This window comes from Saccopteryx leptura, chromosome 2, assembly GCF_036850995.1.
Source record: "Saccopteryx leptura isolate mSacLep1 chromosome 2, mSacLep1_pri_phased_curated, whole genome shotgun sequence".
NCBI lineage: Eukaryota > Metazoa > Chordata > Mammalia > Chiroptera > Emballonuridae > Saccopteryx > Saccopteryx leptura.
Window position 1 is genome coordinate 133,458,064 of NC_089504.1, and position 18,590 is coordinate 133,476,653.

The 18,590-nt window shown below is 48.6% G+C and overlaps 1 protein-coding gene and 1 pseudogene across 1 annotated transcript; one reads left to right on the forward strand and one right to left on the reverse strand.

The window, feature by feature from the left end:
• The first annotated feature begins 215 nt into the window (after positions 1 to 215).
• On the forward strand, positions 216 to 2,070 carry LOC136393143 (mitogen-activated protein kinase kinase kinase 3 pseudogene; annotated as a pseudogene).
• Positions 2,071 to 9,449: 7,379 nt separating this feature from the next.
• Positions 9,450 to 11,857, reverse strand: CCDC184 (coiled-coil domain containing 184). Its single transcript, XM_066368835.1, has one exon. It carries the CDS (start codon positions 11,252 to 11,254, stop codon positions 10,664 to 10,666), a length of 591 nt encoding a protein of 196 aa, XP_066224932.1. The 5' UTR covers positions 11,255 to 11,857; the 3' UTR covers positions 9,450 to 10,663.
• Positions 11,858 to 18,590: the final 6,733 nt, after the last annotated feature.

Sequence of the window (18,590 nt, forward strand, 5' to 3'; positions counted from 1 at the left end):
CGCTGGGGATGTGGCGGGCCACCCTGCTCATGCCACAGAGCCCGGCCGCGGGCGGAGCCAGAGCCGGAGCCTGGGGAGGCGGCGGGGGGCCCCGAGCGCAACCCGTGCCCACCGCGTGGAGCCAGGCCCGCTGCCGTCCCCGCCGCCTGGGCCCCCAGCACGCAGCCCCGGCTGCGGAGGTGACACTCGGGCCGAGCAGCCGCCGCCATCGCACCATGGACGAACAGGAGGCATTGAACTCAATCATGAAGGGTCTGGTGGCCCTCCAGATGAGCCGACGTCCTCGGGTACCTGGATATGAGACCATGAAGAGCATAGATAGGGGCCACCCAAATAGGCAGAGCGACATCAGGATCAAGTTTGAGCACAATGGGGAGAGACGAATGATAGCACTCAGCCGCCTGTAAGATATGAAGATGTGGAGCACAAGGTGACAACAGTGTTTGGGCAGCCTCTTGATCTACATTACATGAACAATGAGCTCTCCATCTTGATGAAGAACCAAGATGATCTTGATAAAGCAATTGACATTTTGGATAGAAGCTCAAGCATGAAAGTCTTAGGATATTGCTGCTGTCCCAGGACAGAAACCATACCAGTTCCTCTCCCCACTCCGGGGTGTCCAGGCAGGTGCGGATCAAAGCTTCCCAGTCTGCAGGAGATATAAATACCATCTACCAGACCCCTGAGCCCAGAAGCAGGCACCTCTCCGTCAGCTCCCAGAACCCTGGCCGAAGCTCTCCTCCCCCTGGCTATGTGCCTGAACGACAGCAGCGCATCGCCCGGCAAAGGTCCTACACCAGCATCAACAGCGAGGGGGAGTCCATTCCAGAGACCAGCAAGCAATGCATGCTGGATCCCCTGGACAGTGCTGAAGATTCCTATCAGGAAGCTGCCAATCCTCGGACAGGTCAGCAGACAGTCCCTCCTTCCGGAAATCACGAATGTCCCGAGCCCAGAGCTTCCCAGACAACAGACAGGAGTTCTCAGATCGGGAAACTCAGCTCTATGACAAAAGGGTCAAAGGTGGAACCTACCCCCGGCGCTACCATGCTTCTATGCACCATAAAGACTACAACGATGGCAGAAGAACATTTCCCCGAATACGACGTCATCAAAGTAACCTGTTCTCCCTGGTGCCCTCCAGCCGCTCCCTGAGCACAAATGGCGAGAACATGGGTCTGGCAGTGCAATATCTGGACCCCCGAGGGCACCTACAGAATGCGGACAGCGAGAACACCCTATCTGTGCAGGAGAGGAATGTGCCAACCAAGTCTCCTAGTGCCCCAATCAGCTGGCGCCGGGGGGAGCTCCTGGGCCAGGGTGCCTTCGGCAGGGTTTATTTGTGTTGTGACGTGGACACAGGACGTGAACTTGCTTCCAAGCTGGTCCAATTTGACCCAGACAGTCCTGAGACAAGCAGGTGAGTGCTCTGGAGTGTGAGTTGCTGAAGAACTTGCAGCACGGCGCATTGTGCAGTACTTGTCATACCGCGCTGACAAGACTCTGACCATCTTCATGGAGTACATGCCAGGGGGCTCAGTGAAGGACCACTTGAAGGCCTATGGAGCTCTGACAGAGAGTGTGACCCGAAAATACACCTGGCAGATCCTGGAGGGCATGTCTTACCTGCACAGCAACATGATCGTTCACCGGGACATCAAGGGAGCCAACATCCTTCAAGACTGCCGGGAATGTGAAGCTGGGGACTTTGGGGCCAGCAAGCGCCTACAGACCATTTGCATGTCGGGCCCAGGCATGTGCTCAGTCACTGGCACATCCTACTGGATGAGCCCTGAGGTGATCAGCTGCGAGGGCTGTGGAGGGAAGGCGGACGTATGGAGCCTGGGCTGCACTGTGGTAGAGATGCTGACAGAGAAACCACCGTGGGCAGAGTATGAAGCCATGGCTGCCATTTTCAAGATTGCCATGCAGCCCACCAATCCTCAGCTGCCCTCCCACATCTCAGAGCACGGCCGGGACTTCCTGAGGCGCATTTTTGTGGAGGCCCGCCGGAGACCTTCGGCCGAGGAGCTGCGCACACACCACTTTGCACAGCTTGTGTACTGAGCTCTCAAAGCCACGCTGCTGCCGGCCGCCCCTGCTCATGGGCAAGGAGCTGCTATAGGACTCAGCAAAATTGCTGCTTCTCCCAGGCAAGGTTGTGGACCATGGAGCAATAGTCCAGCCAGCATTTGTCTGTGCCCCTTCCACCACTGGGGCTCAGAACTAGTCGGATGGCTGTAGCCTCAAGGACTGAAAGCCCCAGCCTGCCAGACCTGAGAGCTCCAACCCCGAAGCTCAGTGTGGAGGGTAAGAGACTAGGAACAGTGTGCCAGGTGCCATGGGCCCCACCCTCATGACTGTGTCCTGACACTGCAATCAGCACCAGAGCTGCCCAGAGGGTCTGGGGACACAAGATGGACACGAGGGTCCCGATAGTGTTAACTTTCATTCAGAGTGTTACTTTGTTTCCCTTCCCCAGGTCTGGAGATCACCAGGGCATCTCTGGGCTGTGTGAGCCCACCCAAGCCTGAGGTAAAGCCCAGCATCCCACAGCCAATGGAAGGCAGAGACCTGGGCTGCACTCTCCCTGGAACCCCCAGGTCAGCTTTGCCAGTCCCTTCACCAAAGATGAAGCAAATGTTATGCTGCCTTATTCAGGGAAGGAGGAGTCAGTTCTGCCTCCCCGTGACCCTGCCTTCCCAAGCAGGGGCCTGAGATGTGGAACTGCCCATCGAGGGGGCAGTTTTATCAATGCAATTGTCTCTGTTTTACAAGTTGGAGTCACTCTAATGCTGTACCCAGTTTCTTAAGTGGAGACTGTGTGCCCTCTGGGCTCTGAGTACCCCTGCTATGGGCTTGGGCCTTGGGCTGGATTGGAAAGAGCTGAAGGTAATGGCCTTTGTGCTCCTGGCCTGGCATCTGTTCCACCACTGCAGCAGACAGGAAAATGGACAGCACACTGAGCCTCTGATCCAGTGGGTCACTCTGACCTGAGCAGGCCACTCAGGCTAGCCAGGAGAGTTATATCAGGCTGTCTGTAAGTATGACCCTGCTAGGCCAGAGCCCTCTCCAACCCCTGTGCTGCCACCATGTCCAAAACCACCAGCTCTGTTCCTCCTTGGCCAGCCTTGCCCATCCCTGTGAGGTCTCAGCCTTTCCCCTCTTGCTCCTCCCTCAGGGGAGGAGTGGCAGCAGGGATCTGGGAGCCTGTATCTCCAAGGAGCTTAGAGTTGGCCTATTTACCTCAGCCTGGGCGCTGGTCCTTTCTTCCGCCCCTCCCCTCCAATGTGCCTATTGCTAGAGCTCCTCCCTCTCAACACCCAGTTTCCTTGGGAGTTGTCATTAAAGGAAAAAAACAAAAAACCAGCGGCCAGGGATGGGTGTCTCCAGGGAGCTGGGGATTAGCGCCAGGCAGCTCATTGCCAGCCATGCCCACTTCCCTGCGGGCACCAGAACAAGCCAAAGCCTTCGTTGTATGTTGACGATGCACTTTTATGAATGTAGTTTCTATCGCTGTTTTTAGCCTTTTCACATCATGTAATGTGAGGCCTTGTACTTGTTAATTTATATCTCAGATCATATTTGATGGTTTCTATATATATCACTTCTAAACTGTTACAGGTGATGGACACCTCAAGAGAAAATGAAAGCAGATTTTGCAGGAATGTGCTGCGCGGTGCCAGTTGGGCCTGGGCCTATTTTCATCCTTTTCCCCCAGGGGTCTGTCAGGCATCCCCAGCCCGGCCCTATCCTGCTTCCACCTCTGCCCTCACCCAGGGTGGGACTGGCCTTTCATCTCGACCAAAGCTGCCTAGTGGCAGCTCGGCCTCTCCATGACCCCGTCCTGATGGCTCCACTACTCTTCTTGGGCTCACACCCTTGACCTGTCCCCACTTCTCAAGAGGAACAGCATGTGTGGTGCCAGAGCTGACAAGATGAGACAACTCTGTGTCCCAGGTTCAGGCTCTCACAGAGCCCCTGCCCACCCCATGCCCCAGGGTCTTAGCTCACAGGGAATGTGATTTTTTTAAAAAATGAACTTACAAGCAAGCCAACAAATCCTGCACTCCAAAAATAAAGACCCTGATTTTTTTGTGCCAAAAACTGTGGACATGCTGGCTCAGCATCCTCAGGACCAAGCTGTTACTTTAATTTATTATTAAATAACCCAGATAAAAAGGCTTAGAACGGTCTGGGCTCAAAGCTTCTGAAGGGCAGTCTCCTAACAGCCCCAGGGTTGTTGTGGGAGGGCCATGTGCCATTTGGTCACCATTCCATGGGGTACGTCAGCTTTGGCCAGCCCAACAGAGGCAAGGGCTGGAGACAGTCTGCCCTCTGACACCCTCCTGCCCCTCCCACCCACCTCAGCTCTGTGTCTGAATTGTGGATCGTGCAGAAGAACCTGCAGCCATAGTTATTTGACTGTATCTTGACTGAGGGCTTGCAGAGCAAAGCCAGGCCAGTGTCGTGCATTACTTAAAATAAAAGGGATCGTTTATACCTGAAAAAAAAAAAAAGCATAGTGATAGTTCAATTGGCAGGTTTTTATCTTAATTTATTTTCTTAAATAATGATGTGGCACACAATCAATGGTGCCTTAAAGTCAATAAAATAAGGTCAATTCTTCAGAGACTATAAAGTGAGAAAGAAGTCCAAGATTTCAAGATATCCATTATCTAGAAGGGGGATTAACAAGCACATAAAGAATAATAGAAGTAAAGAAAAATATAGTAATTGTCCTCAAAGAGGTACAAACAAAAAGATTTGGGCATTTAAAGGAGGAACAGGTCATATTAGGAAAGGCTCTGTGAAGGATGCAGCATTTGAGAAGGGCCTCAAAGAACCAGTAGGATTCCAACTGGCAGAGATGGAATGGAGTAGGAAGAGTAAAGACAATGAGCAAAAAAATCAGATCAGAAAAATAGACATTTCAGGGAAATGGTGAATAGCATATTTGGACTATAGGGTTCGTTAACCTCTTTGACTTTATAGACTTAAGGTTTTGATGAAAGCTATGAGCCCTATTCCTAGAAATCAAAGCACAAATTCATAATAAAAAGCTTTGCATATTGTTTCTGAGGACTTCCCATTTCCAGGTAGCATAAGAGAGGGCAGATGGAAGAGTAGCCTTGCTGGACACCCCAGAAGCTGGTGCACCTGACTGAGGCTGCAGAAAGCCCTTTTCTGGATGAGAGATTTGTTTCTGACTGCACTTGGAAAGAGAAATAAAATGAAGGGCTAGGGGGACTCAACCAGTCCACTCATGCAGATTAAAAGAGCTGGGATACCCTAGAGAATCATTTCTAGCTGGCTGGATGATATGGGCTTCCAATTGATGAGATGATGGCTAGAAAATGTACCTGGGAAATGCAATGTATGGGTAAAAAGTATGCCAGGCCCTACTAGGGAAGGCCTTGACTCTCCCAACCACTGGATTTTATATTTAATTCCAGATGTAAAGGGGACATTATGCAGAGAATGAATGTTCAGAGCTATGGTTTAGGAAGGGTGATCTTCAGGATTACAGGTGTGTAAGAGGCTGGAGGAAACCCGTTAGTTTATTGCAGTTGGTTGTTATAGTCTTCAAATACATTTTATTCAAGTTCTTCTTCTGTTCCAGCCACCCATTACTTGGCAGACAGCCAGGCCTTTGGTAAGCATTTGGTAGTGTTCACTGAATTGAAAGCCATAAATTCGCTTTGAGGGTCTCCTTGTAATGTTCCTGTTCTTCACCAGGTGGCACCATTAAAGCATTTTTTTACAGAACAGGCTTCCTTCTGTAAGCACAGTGCTTCCAAGCAGAGAAAGGTTATGTTTCTCTGAGGGAATTCACCTCTGGAAACATTCTAGAAGGGAATGGGGGTATGGTAACTAGAATAAAAGAGTCAAAAATACTCCTTTTGTCCTTCTATATAATTTATTACTGTAACAGAGTATCTTGGCTGAATTTCTATTTATAGGCATATAGACAGGAAAAGATTAGGAAAACCTGCCTTTTCAAAGATGCAAGCCGTTTTCTGTTAAATGTATTTGGAACAGAACTAGTCTTATTGCTGGGAAAACTACTGGGTAAGCTATTTCATTATACATATCAAGCAGAGACCATACTCTGTGGTGATACTGAGGCTACCTAGAACGGCAGATTTGTGTAGGAGGCCAGTTTGCAACTCTTTAAGGAATAACTATTTCTCTAGAACAGATTTTAGTTGTAGCTAAAGTTGTAGCATATTTCTACCAAGTGGTATGGATTTGTATTTTGAGATTAACAGTTAACAAGAGATATCCCTTAGATCATTGAGAGGCAGGAGTGCCAGAAACTGAAAACTGTGATGAATAACACTCAGTGTTATGTTGGGCCCAGACATGAAGTGCAGCACGAAGCTATGGAGGGATCATCTCTTTCCTCTATATATCAGCAGTGGTCTGGCAGAGTGCAAGTATGAGAAGATCCTTAGCACATTCTAGTGGCTGTCAATAATTTGAATTTGTTGAGTAGGCCTGTTAGTAATCAGATTAATATGAAGATTTCAATTCAGTGGAAATTCTCTGGAGGCCCCAGGAGGCAAGGGCAGATTGCCAGTTCAATACAGTACCAATTCAGGCAGAATTGTTTCTTCTTTGGTATTTTTTAAGTTAAAAATTCTCATTACCCTTGAGCTTGGTGATTCTTTTTTACACAATTTTTTCTTTAAATAATAATCTCTCTAGAGAGAATGTACATACTTACATGATTTTTGCAATCAATTTCAAGAGGCAATGGCCTCCTGAAGTTCAATAGTGATCCCATCCATGAATTCCAGGTTAAGAATCTCACCTTAAACTCACTAATTAGGACCATTCCAAAGGAGAAATGCAAGAGAGGATTGGGGAAAAGGGAGGAAGGAGGAGGTGGGAGACCAACCTGTGCTGGATCCCTATGACATGCTGGGGCAGACAACTGAAGAAAGCTGAAGAGCTGCTGCTTCTGGGAGATTTTATCTATCAGGGCTTGAAAGGAAAAGGTGGACTTCTAGGAGCCTCTGGGCTAACGGACTGATGATACATTTATGACAGTGGGCATAGGAAGGGGAACAAAATGGAGTCAATGTTAAAGGGCTCAATCAGACTCTTTTATAGAGATCAAAGGGCTATGCTGCCTTGGGATTCATGTCAGACTCTGAAGAATCTGAGCTACAAGAACGGGAAAGAGGCACAAGAATAGAACTGTGTCAGGGAGTGTCTGGAAGAATCCTGTTCCTCGCAAGAAGCAGGTCTAAAAGGCCATCTTTTTGGTCCCATTATTGTATCATCATCCACTGGACTCTGAGAAGGGTCACTAACCAAAACCTGAACTGCAATTTTTTGTTCCAGTTGATAAGATTTTTTTAAAAGTGACTAAAATGAACATTATTTCCTTTTCAGGACTCTTATTCTTTTTTGTTAATCTTTTTTAAAAGTTATTTGATTTTGGCCTGACCAGGCAGAGGCGCAGTGGATAGAGCATTGAACTGGGATGCAGAGGACCTAGGTTTGAGACCCCGAGGTCGCCAGCTTGAGCGCGGGCTCATCTGGTTTGAGCAAAGTTCACTAGCTTGGACCCAAGGTTGCTGGCTCTAGCAAGGGGTTACTCAGTCTGCTGTAGCCCCACGGTCAAGGCACATATGAGAAAGCAATCAATGAACAACTAAGATGTCACAACGAAAAACTAATGATTGATGCTTCTCATCTCTCACCGTTCCTGTCTGTCTGTCCCTGTCTATCCTTCTCTCTGACTCTCTCTGTGTCTCTGTATAAAAAGAAAATAAATAAAATAAAATAAAAAATAAAGTTATTTGATTTTAGAGAGGGAGAAAGAGACAGAAACATCCATCTGTTCCTGTATGTGCTCTGATGGGGGATCAAACCCGCAATCTTTGTACACTGGAACAATGCTTTAATCAACTGAGCTATCCGGCCAAGGCACCAGCACTCCTAGACTCTTGATTGGGGGAAGAATAGAGCAATTAGAAGCATGGTTCCGACCTAGGATTCTTTAAGTCAGAAGACAAGGTTTTAAATCCTGGTTTTGCCAAATGCTAGCTGTGTGACCTTGAGTAAGTCTTATAGTCTGTTTCTGGAACTGTTAAGTGAAAATAAAAGCAGTGCCTACTTCATGAGATGACTGGGAGATAAAATTGGGCAGAGTCTGACACACAGTAGGTGCTCAATAGATGATAGCTATCATTGTTGTTGGGGCTAAGTACTGGAACTATAACAGGAACCCACCTCCTAGCCTTTTCCCAGGACCACTTCCCCACTAATATACTTTAGCTGCCTCTTTAAAGACCCTACCTAGCTCATATCCCCAATCACTGCACAACTCAGGGCTTCCTCTGATCATCCTGTGTATAGAGCTGGCCCTGAAGAATTTCTTGGACCATAACTGTTGTGACATTTATGACAAAAAGGTCCATGTCAGCTCGGTAATCTCACCATCCCCCTTTACTTGATTATCCTGAAAGATAAGAGTTCTTTATGTAGGGAAAGATTATATAAACAAGAGAGCTTCTAGAACCTTCCCTAGGTAGTTTTGTTTTCCCAGAGGACTCAGCCATCACCACCACACCCATTCTAAGAGAACTACATATAAGAAAACTAACATTTGCACAAGACTTCCCAGGAGTCTTAGGTAATTTTTCCCAAAAAACTTTTGTCCCCATTTATACACGCAGAAACTAAATCTCAAGCAGTCATTCAGTGTTGGATTCAAGCCCAGATCTGTGACTCTAGGGCTCTTTGCACATCTCCACAGCAACCAGCAGCAAGAAACACACACACACACACACACACACACAGACACTCACACACACTTACACACTCACTCACACACCACTCCAGCTCATTCATCTGTCTTCCACATTTTGTTCGAGGTGGCCTTGGGAAATCCCCAATGCCCAAGGGAGCTGACAAGAGCTGATGTCAGCCTAAGCTCCGGGGGTAAGGCATTCTCTACTAGAGGCCTGAGGCAGTTATTGCAGTTTTCTTTGTGATGTGCCACTCTCGCAGAGCTCCCCAGCAATCCCTCCAAACAATACCCTTCCCGACCCCTTCCCTGGAATAGATGTCATGCCATTCTAGAACTGAGGTTTGGAAACCTCTCTCATGGGCCAGCCACTTCACCGAAAAGAGGTCTCTTGCACATCTGGAATTCTGCCTACTAAAAATCTTTTTGTTAGTTTGGGAATCTCAACACATACTCTGTCCTTTCCCAGTCCAGCTGGAGGTCAAGGTCCAGGAGGGAAGGGAAAGCAGGTAGAGTGGGCAATGCCTGTCCTGACTAGGGCAAGTATGGTCAACTCCTTGGAACTGGAAGCAAGGAGAGAGGAGGGAAGCCATGGTCCCTGCAGCTCCCACTAAGCCCTGGTCCATGCAGTGAGCCAAGAAGTCCAACCCTGACATCCCCCTAGTACCAGTCAGCAAGGAGGGCAGATGATGCCTCTTTATTAAGGTTAACACCAAGAAAAGCATTGAGAAGGAATACACAGAGAAGGATGAAGGGCACACAAAGTCACCACTTTGGATGGGAGGGAGGCACATCAGTTAAGAACCTCAGGACAGCCACATGCTCCATGCCCTGGTTGTGGGGGAAAGAGGGAAGGAGAGAGGAAAGCGCCATGATAGCCTGGGGCTCACAGAAGGGTCTGGAGCCCCCTGAACCTAACACCACAGCCACAAGCCCTGCCCTTCAGGGCTCACACACTACTACACAAGTGGACACACACAACACACACAAGACATGGAGGCAAGACCGAGAAGCAGTGAGCAGGGACTTATTGACAGGAAAAGGAACTGAAGTTAAGCAGGTGTAGCCAGGAGACAGTTTTTGGCTGCGGCCCCCAAGAGTCCCTCAAATGTCCCCTAAATCTGAGCTGTTGTTGAGCACCCCCAAGTCTCTGCCTGTGAACTAGGCTCTTTGTTCTCTAAGTCCCAGTGAGTGGAAAATGCAATTCCAGATGTAGTCAGTGACAAGGCAGGATCCGCTCTGCATGCAAAATCCTAGAGGTTGAGCTATTTTGTCTTCATGCACATTCATAGCCAGCTCCTCCCAGCCCTGGGGCCCTGGGAACCCCATTCTCCCAGATTCCTAGGGCTGCAGTTCCCTCCTCAAGCTTCCTTTACCAATCAGCAGCCGCAAAGATCTGTGAGGGGAGAGGCTTCTGCAGAGCGCTGAATATCTTGGATTTCAGCAGAAGGGGAAATTTTCTGTTGCCAGAACAGAATGCCCCAATTCCTTAATTTTTAGGTAAATCGTTAGAGATTATTTGCCATAGTCCTAGATAAGTCCTTTTTCAGAATAGAAAAGCAGAATTTTATTTACAGAATTCAGGGTTTCTCCTGTTGGCTGGGGAGGGAGAGAGGGCAGGTTAAGGGGTGGAAGGGAGTCCGAAGATGGGCGCTTTCTCTCCCGAAACCTCACCTTTCCGCAGTTTGCTACGTTTCGCATGGTTAGGCAGAAAGAATTCCTGATGCTCCCAAAGTCCTTCACCCTATAAATCCTTCCTCAAGGAGTCTTTCTCTGCCTGACCCACAAAGAGCAGCGGTCGGAGTGAAGCGTGCTGCACCGCGCTGTTGGTCCACTCGCGTCATGCACTCAGAAACCCAGAGCCAACTCAGGAAAGTAGTGCCCCTCGGAGTCCTTTCACAGGGAAGCCTCGCTCTCCAGCTGCAGCAGAGTAATGTCGGGCAGATCGAGGGGCTCCACAAGTGCCCCGTCCCCGCCAAGGAGACCAGCACAGGGGCTCTCAGAGCGCTCACAGTGACTAGTGGGTGTGGAGGAGCGGGGCATTTCCTTCTCTTCTTCATCGTCGTCCTCCTCCTCGTCCTCAGGATCGCGACCCAGGATATCGCTGTCCTCGATCTCAGGCGACGGGGTCTCGGGCTCTTGGGGGGCGCCCGGGAAGCTCCCCTTGCTGCCGACCACGCCCAGGGCGCCCTGGCGGGGCGCCGTGGTCATAATCTGGCACATAGAGACAATGGCCCGCTGGTTGGCGCACACGTCGTCTGAGAGCACCTGGATGTGCGAGGCCTGCTCGTCCAGCGCCCCCCGCATGGCCCTCACATCCTCAAACAGGGCCTGCAGCTGGGCCTTCAGGTGCTCCATCAGTTCCTTCATGCTGCCGTTGTACTCGCCGGAGATCACGTCCCCCACGGCCGGCACAGTGGACACCTCCAGAGGTGCCGGCATGTCGCTGCCGTCCTTGGTCATGATCTCCAGCAGACCGTCCTCCATTGAATGGCAGAAGCGGGCGGTGGCCGCTCTGGGTCCGGTCCAGCCCGGCCTCCTGAACGGGGGAAGCGATGGGGGGAGAGGTCCCCGGAGGGACAGGGAGGAGCCGAGGTAAGAGGAGGCTTCCGAGAGGGGCTGAGAGCCGACGTGAGGAGATTTACCCCCGGCGGAGGGCGCGGCAGGGGCCGGGGAGGCCCGGAAGAGCCTGCGGGACGAGGACCCGACGAGAGTCCCGAGACCGGCGTCTCTCCCGCTCACTCCGGGACGAAAGCGCCCCCTCCTGCCTCGCACCTCGACCCCGTGCAGAGCCGCCCTCTCGGCTCCACGAGCAGCAAGTGCTCCCGACTCCCTGGGTCACAGAAGCGTTTGAGGAGGGGCCCAGGTGGAGCCCAGGGCCGGCAGCCGGTCGGGCTCGGGACTCCCCTTGGCCATTAACCCGCAGCACACGCGAGTGTGGTCGGAGAGGCAGGGGCGGGTCTCCCAGCGCGCCACGGATGCTCCTCTGTTTCCAAGGCGACGCATGGCACGTAAATGACGTGTGTCTCCATGGCAAGCAGGAAGTAGAGACGAAAAGGGAGGACGGCTGGGAAACTGCAGTGAGGCTGTGGTGTCGGAGCTAGCGGGTGGGGCGGGGGGACGGGAACGCCGCAGTGGCCTCAGCTGGGGCTGGAAAGAGCGTGTGGCCGCAATATTTATTAGGAAAGCATGAGAGAATAGTTTGCTGCATAAACCCCCCAGTTAGAGTGCTAGACATTAGACACGACTGCCTTGGAAGGATTTTCACCCCCGCCCGCAATCCTTTCTCAGAAGATGGCGCTAGAGCCGAGTCTTGCTTCTCTGTCCTCTAGCCGTTAGCAGAAAAACAAAAGGGTAGAGAAGCGGACACTAACAATACCAGATTTGAGCTGCGGCGCGGCGGCGCCCTGGAGCCAGCAGGTCCGGCCTTGGAGGTGTAGAGGCGGGCAGAGCACAGCGGCAATTTCCGGCTCTCGGGTTTCTGCAGTAAATTAGCCCGCTCGTAGATAGCACGGGATCTGAGAAAGGATGGGATTCCCTCCCATATGAGACCCAAATAGTTCGACCCAGAGTACTGGGAGTTTCTCCAGGATGGTGAGACAAAGTACTTAAGTTTTGAGAATGAAAGCTCCATAAAGACAGAGAATTTTGTCTCTTCCGCGCTCTCTGTCGCCTTCACGGAATCCCCATCACCTAAAATAGTGCCTAGCACGTAGTAAGTAAAAGCTCAATCCATTTGATGAATGAATAACATGAATCGCTATGTCCCATTCCCTCATCTATAACCCTCCAGTCCACACATAGTGAATTTAGGAGACCTGAATTCAATTTTGCTTCTGCCACTTACTAATTCAGAGACCTTGAATAAATCATTTTCCTGGTTTGTTAAGGGTTGGACTGGATAATTTATAGTATTATTTCTAACTCTGAATAACTCTGCACCAACTGGTGAAAGGGAGAACTGTTGACAGTGTGTTGAAGGGGTGGGTGTGGGGAGGGGGGGTACTATGTGTGAAAATACTTACCCCTGGGCAGGCTCAGTGCCAGATAAAGGCATACACTGCGTGTCTCAACCTTTGTGACAACTCCTTTTCCTTTTTTAGGGGTGGAGGGGAACGGGAGGAGGGGAAAACTTTTTTTAAAAAATTCAATGAGAGGAGGGGAGGCAGAGAGACTCCCACATGCGCCCAACGCGGATCCATCCGGCAAGCCCACTAGAGGGCGATGCTTTGCACATCTGGGACGTTGCTTCGTTGCTCAGCAACTGAGCTCTTCCTGAGGCAAGGCCATGGAGGTATCCTTAGTGGGGGGGGGGGGGCAACTCGTTCCAATCCAGCCTTGGCTGCAGGAGAGGGGGCAGGGAGAGAGAGAGAGAGAGAGAGAAAGAGAGAGAAGTGAGAGAGGGAGGAGGAGGGGTAGAGAAGCAGATGGTTGTTTCTCTTGTGTGCCCTGACCAGGAATCCAATGGGGACATCCACTCCCCCCACACACACACACACACCGTGGAAGCTCTGCCACTGAGCAAACCCGTCAGGGCCAGGGAAAGAAAATTTGAATTTAACATATTGACAAATGACTTCAGATTGAGAAGTGAACAGCATTTGGGCAGCAGCATACTAATTATGACCTTAGTAAATTGGAGAAGCCAAGTGATCAGAAACCAAAAATGATGTTCACAGGAAGAAATAAATCTGGAAAGCAGAAACAAAGTTTTATCACTCTGTAATGGGAAAGAGCTATGTATGGGTGTTTTGTATACTAGTGGTTCAAGGATAGCAAATGTGTTACCTTGAGTTTCAAGTTGCATACTCTAGTGAACAGCAAGGCTGGCCCAGAGGAACTTTTGTGGCACTAAGAGCGATTTGGGCCCTGGCTGCTTGACTCAGTCGATTAAGTGTCAGAGGACATCTGGGGTTTGATCCCCAGTCAGGGCACACATGAGAAGTGACCATCTGCTTCTCTTCTCTTTCCTCTCCCCCTTTTCTCTCTAGTCCCCTCTCACAGCCAGTGGCTTGACTGGTTTGAGCATCAGCTCTGGGCACTGATGATATAGCTTGGTTGGTCCGAGCACCAGCCCTAGGTACTGAGGACAGCTTGGTTGATTGGAGCATTGGCCCCAGAGCATTGGCCCCAGACTGGGGTTGCTGGGTGGATCCTAGTCAGGGCGCATGTGGGAATCTGTCTCATTATCACCCCTCCTCTCATTAAAAAAAAAAAAAAAAAAAAAACTGTTTGGCCCATGCCTGCCTTACTGCTATTAAAATAGAAATAAGTGGGGAAATATCCTAAATAGCAGACTGTTTCATCTAAGGCATTGCTGATATCATAAAGTATTATGCAGCTATTAGAAAGTTGATTTCCCTAAACATATATATGGACAAATGAAAACCCCTACAGTATTGTATTTTTTAAAACAAATGATCCAATCCTATTTGCTTGCTCATTCCTTCCTTACCTCATTCCACAAACTCGTGGTGCTCTTACCTTGGTTATTACTCCTATCTCCACCATGTTTCCATAGGTTATTCCTAAAGCTCAGGAGAAGCAGAAATGCTTCTCCTTGGTTTCCCTAAGCAAGCTAATGTGGCCTGGTGTTTACAAAAAGACTTTACCAAAAACTGTAGAAAAGTAGAAACAGACAAAATGTGTATGCGCGCACCCCCCCCAAAAAAAAAACACACACACATAGCATGTTTCTGATCATATTTATAGCAAGCATATTCTTAGAGCTTATGGGTTGAACCCTGCTGTTCATTCTTCCTTAGACAGCTCTGCTATAGCCAGAAAAGGCTGGCATGATTTGCAGGGTTTTTGTCTGGTCTTTTACTTCACAATCCTTGACCAGCACTTGACATGGATGATTTCATCTTGCCCGCTTCCACACCCTTCAGGTGAGTCCCTGCCTTCTGTCTACAAGGAGCGACCCTGTTCCCAGTATAAGATCTCCCATCTTAGTCTTAACCTTACATTAAACAGCCCCCATACAGTAGGAGCCAGATTATGCCATCATACAAGGTCCTTTGCCAGTATTGTTGAGGATACCATGTATGTCAAGGCTTTCAGCATAAGATCACATCATGCTGCCCAGAGACGCTAGCATGAAGCCCACTGAGAATACAAGGCATCTGAGCCTAGAGGGAGGGAAAATTATTGGAGAAGCATGAAAGAACATGGGAAACAGGTACAGAGATCAAGGGGTACACCTGAACCAGTCAAGTTCCAGGTCAGACATTTGAGAGCCAAGGGTAGGTGGGAGCTGAGGGAGTGGGCTAGTAGTAAGAATTGAAAATATAAGAAAGAGACAATTGGTGCATCAGACTCAGAACAAGATTCTTTTAGGAATTTTGAGTGAAAATGAGACAAGGAAAAATAGAAGAAGGGTCTAGTCTCAGAAAATAAGAGGGACAGGTGCAGAGAGTGAAGCAGAACCTCAATACACTTGCTGGGTTATAGGGCTGGGCCCTCGGGAACCAATACCCTAAGGTTTGTTGAGTGGGTTCATTCCCAAGCAAAAGGAACTGAATGGGTGTAAAGGCCCTAAATAGGAACATAGAGCAGGGACAGAGTTAAGTGCCCTGAGGCAAAGGCCACAGTGGCCTTACTGACAAAGTACTGGACCCAGTACTATGCCGAACACAGCACAACAGGGACAGAATTAGCAAGTCTGATTAGTCAATAGGTGGGGACATTTGAACTACTTCCCTTGCTCTTTAATCTGCTCTAAAGATGTTCCCCTTCCTGACTTCCTCATTCTTGTCCTTCTATTTTGAGTGTATCAATAAATACCCCCATAGGCCCTGGCCGGTTGGCTTAGTGGTAGAGTGTTGGCTCAGTGTGTGGAAGTCTCAGGTTTGATTCCCGGCCAGGGCACACAGGAGAAGCTCTCATCTACTTCTCCACCCTTCCCCCCTCTCCTTTCTCTCTCTCTTCCCCTCCCGCAACCAAGGCTCCTCTGGAGCAAAGTTGGCCCAGGCGCTGAGGATGGCTCCATGGCCTCCACCTCAGGTGCTAGAATGGCTCCAGTTGCAACAGAGACAACACCCCAGATGGGCAGAGCATTGCCCCCTAGTGGGCTTGCCGGGTGAATCCCAGTTGGGCACATGTGGGAATCTGTCTCTCTGCCTCCCCTCTTCTCACTTCAAAAAAATACTAAATAAATACATAAATAAATACCCCCATAAGAATTTGGGGTCGAGACTGTCTCATGTAACCTGTATAGGGGATTGTGAGGCAGTCTCCCTTAGGTCCCTTGGTGCACACCATATGGTCTTCAAGTAGTCATCATCTCTGTGACAAATGGGTATTCTGGCTATGTCACTAAAGTATTCACGCATACAAAGTATGCCATACAGAAAGACAAACACCTCTACATACTCCTCTTCTTCCTGCCTTTTTTCTATCCTTTGGGAATCACCTAACTATTTTATTTCTTTATTCCAGTCTCATAGGCCAAGGAGGGGAAGATATTCCATGCTGCACAGACATAGGTCTCCATCAGGTACACTTAATTCCAAATATAGTATCACATTCTCACTAAAAATATGATTCTTAGTAGTCACTGCCATTTTCCTCTATCTGGTGTCTCATTTACCTCCAGTCTCTATTTTATATAGTTTGTGTACTTTTTGCACTCTAAGTCATGATGAAGATGCTGGCTTGACTCATTTAGATCTACAATGCTGCATCTTAGGCCTACAGTCCCAGCAGTACTCCCAAAGTTCAATTTTTATAATGGTGAGTTGCCCTGTGGCTCATCTCAGCATGATATCTGATTCAAAAGAAACACAGCCAATAGCCAAAAAAGAATTTTAAAAGCAATTTATATTTTTTATTATAGTCTCTGGGGAAATTCTAAAGGGATTTACATTCTTAGTATTGAGGAAAACATTATAAACTGCTCTTCTTCTCTACTCATTTTACACATTACGACATAGCAGTCAGCCGTTCTCTCTCCTTTCTCCCCAGATACCCCCAAACTTCCTCTACAGTCTGACTCTTGCTTTTTCACTCCCTTCTCCTTGCACTTCTTGGGTTCTTTTCTTTCCTTTTTTTTTCAGTGAGCAAGAGGTAGAAAAAAGTTTAATGAATCTTTTTTTTTTTTTTTTTTGGATGTATTCTTTTTCTCTTCTGTAGGAAGAAACTCTTTGTCCTTGTTTCAAGTCTTTTGATTCTGTCCTCAATTCCTCTGATCTGCACAGATGCCAGAGCCCCAGCTGGCAGTGCCAGGGGTCTTTCCTAGAGGGTAAGAAAGATTGAGAGACTAATAATACTCATATTTTATCGCATAGTAGAATAAATTTTCTCTGTATGAGAGGGTGGTTTTGCCAGTCTTCTTAGCTCATCTCCTCCACAATTATAAGTAGAAATGGGCATGGTAGTTTGCAAGAACCCTGAACCCTTATGAGCCTCTGACTGGAGAGGAGGTCCAACTGGCCACACCTTGAAGAGATGCTAGTGTCTCACAGACTTTGCCAGGAGTTGAACCACACAAACATCCCTCCTTACGGCTTGAACTGGTCTTCCAGTTGCTTGCTCTGTGCCTTCAAACTACTTTTAGAAGTCCTAAAGGACACCCTCACCGTCATTTCTTTCTCTTCCATATTAACTTGACTCAGAACAAGAATTTCAGGGAACCTTCCAACGTCTCATGCAGTCTATTTTCCACTGAAAATAGCCTGTCCTTCCAATGAGATCTGTTCTGCTGGTGTTCACCTGTCTTCCCTTTCTGCATTGCCCACTGCAGCAGCAGCTTTTGTGTCAACACTTGCAGAAGCTTTTTGCCCTTTTGGTGCACGTTCAGTCACTTACCTGTGCCACTCTGACTAGTTTCAGTCTCGGGGTTGTTGGGTACTTGGCCACATATATAGGTTTTCAGAGCCCTGGAGAAGGGTTTCATGTACTCTCCATCCTCTTCATGTATTTTCTGCCCCCAGAAAGTTGCCAACAGCTCAAGATGTGGTTTGGCTCTAAGTCAGACTCCTCAGCAGACGTTAATAGTGCTACACCATCTGAGAACACTCATAATTTCTGGTACCATGGGGTAATTTTGGTTGACACATCGCTTCTCCAAGATTATCACTTCAATTTAGAGAAAATTATGTCCTTCTCTGAGCAGGATATGGATTGTGGCATTGCTGCCACAGATCTACTTCCCTTCCATTTAAAAAATTTTAAAGAAATGTAGTGTTATTTTTCTTATTTATTTATTCATTTTAGAGAGGAGAGAGAGAGAAGGGAGGGAGGGAGGAGCAGAAAGCATCAACTCCCATATGTGCCTTGACCGGACAAGCCCAGTGTTCCGAACCAGCGACCTCAGCATTCCAAGTCGACACTTTACCCACTGTGCCACCACAGGCCAGGCAAAATTTAGTGTTTTTCAGTACTAACATATGCTGGCTTCCAGGCCACTTCTCACCTGTCATTTCTTGAGGTAGTCAGTGGTATTTTATTGTAGAAAATCCTACAAAATTGTGTAGGTCTCACTCTAATACATCCACTTATGCTCTCTCCATGCCTCTCAGAGACCCTAAAAATCCCATCAAAAGTGGTTCCTTCCACTTCCTTTGTGCTGGAGGTGCCATCCTCAGGCCAGCAGGCATTGCCAGCTACAGTTCAGCAGCCATGTGAGGCTGCACTGTGGTTTTATTCCACACATTTTGGGCAGAGTCCCCAAAATGTAACGCACATCTGCAAAGTACTGCAAAGTAGTGAGGAAAGGACCCTTTCGCAACTTTTTCACCCAGACCCTGAAGTGCATGTTCTAAGAAGTGTTACATAAAATAGCTCCGTTTCCTGTGGTCAACCACACTTTGAGTTTATAGGC